The sequence below is a fragment of the Candoia aspera genome, chromosome 2 (assembly GCF_035149785.1).
Source record: "Candoia aspera isolate rCanAsp1 chromosome 2, rCanAsp1.hap2, whole genome shotgun sequence".
NCBI classification, from domain to species: Eukaryota; Metazoa; Chordata; class Lepidosauria; order Squamata; family Boidae; genus Candoia; species Candoia aspera.
The window spans coordinates 84,198,217-84,201,735 of record NC_086154.1 but is presented as its reverse complement, the minus strand read 5'-3'; the positions used below and the strand labels follow the sequence as shown (position 1 = coordinate 84,201,735).

General features: G+C 56.1%; 1 protein-coding gene across 1 annotated transcript; it reads right to left on the bottom strand.

Annotated features, from left to right (window-relative positions):
* Positions 1 to 845: 845 nt before the first annotated feature.
* POU4F3 (POU class 4 homeobox 3) lies at positions 846 to 2,274 on the bottom strand. The gene is made up of 2 exons (XM_063292366.1): positions 2,114 to 2,274; positions 846 to 1,813 (listed from the first exon to the last, which is right to left on the bottom strand). Exons 1-2 carry the CDS (start codon positions 2,219 to 2,221, stop codon positions 863 to 865), a joined length of 1,059 nt encoding a protein of 352 aa, XP_063148436.1. The 5' UTR covers positions 2,222 to 2,274; the 3' UTR covers positions 846 to 862.
* Between the last annotated feature and the right edge of the window lie 1,245 nt (positions 2,275 to 3,519).

Sequence of the window (3,519 nt, the reverse complement as noted above, 5' to 3'; positions counted from 1 at the left end):
ATTCAGGACAGGCTTATTTCAAATACCCTTCCTTTTCTTCACCCTCCCTCCAAGAAAACAAGTTAAGTTTAACTAGAACTCTTCACCTCTGTATTAATAAGAATGATCAGATACACAGTCCAGTTATTAGTTGCATTAAAAATAAAGCTGTTCCTTTCTTTAAGAAAGCACTGGAGCATTTCTGTTGAACTCAGACAGCATGCAGTTGACCAAACGAGTAAAAGGTGATGAATCAATGCAAATTACCCTAAGCATGAATTCAGCTTACAATTTTTGGAAAATAGTCTCCCGGTCCCCAATATAATCTCAATAAATAAATCTTCATTGTTTGATGGGCACTTTCTCCTGCACTGTATAAATGTAAATGTAATGAAGTTCATCTCCAAGCGGCATCTATGGTTATATCTCTTTTTGCCTTAAAAAAAATAGTACCTCTCCAATGCCGACTCTTCCTGCAAAAGTGACGGACGTCAGACACTCTAGTGCACAAAAACATACAGTCAAGAGAATGGCAACCCAGAAGAACAAATGGGTCAAAAGGAGAAGGGGTGGGAATAAACATTTTGTTCTCTTTTCGTTGTTGGGCCAGTCGGATTTGCAGAGAAGCGTAAATGAAGGCTGGGAAAAACTCGATCCAGCGGCGGATGGCCAGCAGCAGGAACGGGAGAGGTATCTCAGCTCAGTGGCTTGGTTGCTCGGTCCGACAGTCCTTTCAGAGCTCTCTGCTAGTAGTTCGTTGGTTTTTGTTTCACTCTTTTAGGCAGAGCAGTGTTTCTGTCTGCGTGTGTGCATGTGGGTGTGCTAGGCACGGGTCTCGCTGTCCGAGAGGGCGGCCGGCCGGCCGGCCGGCCGGGCAGGTGCCTCAATGCACCGCTGAGTACTTCATGCGCTTCTGTTTCTGCCTCTGGTTGCAGAACCAGACCCTCACCACGTTTTTTTTCAGGTCCAGCTTCTCGGCGATGGCGGCGATCTTCTCGGAAGAGGGTCGCGGCTGGATGGCGAAATAGGCTTCCAGCGAGCGCTTCTCCGGCGCCGCAATAGAGGTCCTCTTGCGCTTCCGCTCGGCGCAGCTGAAGAGCTCGGGCTTGGCGTTCTTCTCCCGGTGGGCGGCTTCCGCCTCCTCCAGCCACGCTTGCAGGACCGGCTTGAGGGCAATCATATTGTTGTGCGAGAGAGTGAGCGACTCGAACCTGCAGATGGTGCTCTGGCTCAGCGAGCCCACGCCGGGGATCTTGAGGTTGGCCAGCGCCGCTCCCACGTCGGCCTGGGTGACGCCGAGCTTGATCCGCCTCTGCTTGAAGCGCTCGGCGAACGCCTCCAACTCCCGAGGATCCGACTCGACGTCGCTGATGCAGGCCAGCCCGCTGTGGGAGGCCGGGACCTGCGAGGCTGCGGAAGGCGGGGGCGGCGGAGGGGGCGGGTGGCTCATACTAGCCATGGCTTGGTGCAGGTGGCCCATGGCGGCGCCCAGGTGGGGGTGGGCATGGGCATGAGGGTGGATCGGCGCGGCCATGACCGCGCCGTGCTCGGGCCCTCCCAGCAGCGCAGGCGAGAGGTGATCCAGGAGCTCCCCGTCCAGGCCTTGGTGCCCCACGGCATGGTGGTGGTGATGGTGGTGGTGGTGGTGAACTGGGGCCGAGATGGGCACGGTGGGCGACGACGTAGAGGTGCAGGGGACGCTGCTCATGGTATGGTAGGTAGTGTCTGGCTTGAAAGGGTGGCTCTTGCCGTGGGAGACCAGATCCACAGCCGCCAAGGCTTCAGCCCGGGCCAGCAGACTCTCATCAAAGCTTCCAAATATATTGCCCTGGAGCTGCAAGCAAGAACGCGCAGAGCGGAGTCAGTGGGGAATACTGTCAAGTCTGGATTCAAAAACATCTCTCTCCCTCTCTCTCTCTCAAAAGCGGAGAGATTCCTCCTCAAAGCTCAGGTCATAAAAATTAATATGAAGGCAGAAGATGCTTTGCTTGAATAGACATGTGGATCTGGGGGGCGAGGGGGGGGGCGAGGGAGCGAGAGAGAGACGCGATTGTTCTGGTGACATGAAAAAAACATTAAGCCGGGGCCTGTCAAAAATGTGCCTTAAAGCAGTAATTATGCTTCATCTACATACCTGCGGGGCTGGGAGGCACACGCGGCGCATCGCCTCCGAGCTAGAGTACTTGGCTTCCTGCAGAGCCGGGTGCATGCTGAACGGCTGCTTGGCGTTCATACCCATCATCTTGGCGCACCTTGCAGGTAGACAGCCCCTGACATCGAGTCAGGGTTGTCTCTCTGGCTGGCGACTGTCAAAGTGAGCTATTTTCAATGACACAGCTTCCCTCCCCCGCTCCCCGCGCCTCTCTCTCCCGCCCGCCCGCTTCCATCCCGGCTTCTTCACTCATCTTACAAGCCGCCTGCTTATGATGGGACCGGCACCCCCTGTGCGCAGGCGTGCTCGGGCTGGCACGAGGGAAGGCGAAGGGAGCCCCAGAGGTGCGAGCCACGCGGGAGAGCGCGCTCCGCTTCCCCCGCCTCAGCCCAGAAAGCGGAGTTTCCGCCAAACTCCGAAAGAAAACGGTGATGCCCCGGACGGGAAAGTTTCGGGTCGAAGGAGTCGGCCGGCTGGAATCAATCAGCTCCTGCTTCCGAGTCCAAGGGCTGCCAGCCTTCCGCGCCCTCTTCCCGGAAACCTCGCGCTGGGCGTAACTGGGCGTAACTCACGAAGAGGGTCCCCGCGGAGTGTCCCTTCTTGGTCCGGCCAGTCGGACCTGAGAAACAAGGCGCGGATCTGGGGCGGGGGCCCAAGACCTGGGCCCGAACTCGGGGGCTGTAGCCACGCGCGCTCTCTGGCGCCGGCTGCGCCCTCTAGCCCGAGGTTTAGAGCGGCAGGGTGGGAAGCCGCTCTCTCGCCCCTGGGGTTTGTCGAAAACCTGCGTCCGTCCGTTCTTGTGTCTACTCGCGGGGCTGCATTTTGACCCCAAGTGATCAAACCCGTCCCTTTGGCTCCCCCACCTCCTCTCAGTTCACCTACTCCTTTGCCGCCCGAGCCCCTGGCTTCTGTGAGGATCGCGGCAAATATAGTTACGATGTCGTTCTTCCTCCGAAACAATCGCGGCTTTGGTTTCCATTCTTGTTCTCGCGCTGTCTCCTGGATTTCTTGGTCAAGAGACAGTATATCAAAGGAGCGTTGTCGGGTAATATTGCCCGATGAGGTATAAACTGCATAAACGCCTGGAGACTTCGCAGTGTTTCGTGGGAGGCTCCTTTGAAGAAGCGAAGTGCAGCAGATCCTCAAGGCCAGCCTATTTGCCCCAGACTTCGCCGGTAGACGTGCACAGGCACTAGAGGAGAGGAATTCTTTCTGAATTATAAGCTGTGAGGGACAAGTTTTATCCAGGCCCATTTGGACTGCAGGAAAGGAGGACTGTCCCAAAATATGTATTCCATTTCTTTGGGACACCCTCCCCAGATGGACCAGTCTCTATAAGATTTTCCACAGTTGCGGATAGTCAAAATAGTCAAAAGTGGGGTAGCTAC

Excerpts from the sequence above, each read along its gene's own strand:
- POU4F3 (XM_063292366.1), bottom strand. The coding sequence starts at position 2,221 with ATGATGGGTATGAACGCCAAGCAGCCGTTCAGCATGCACCCGGCTCTG. Across the intron at positions 1,814-2,113 it reads TGTGCCTCCCAGCCCCGCAG|CTCCAGGGCAATATATTTGG; the intron begins GTATGTAGATGA and ends TCTTGCTTGCAG.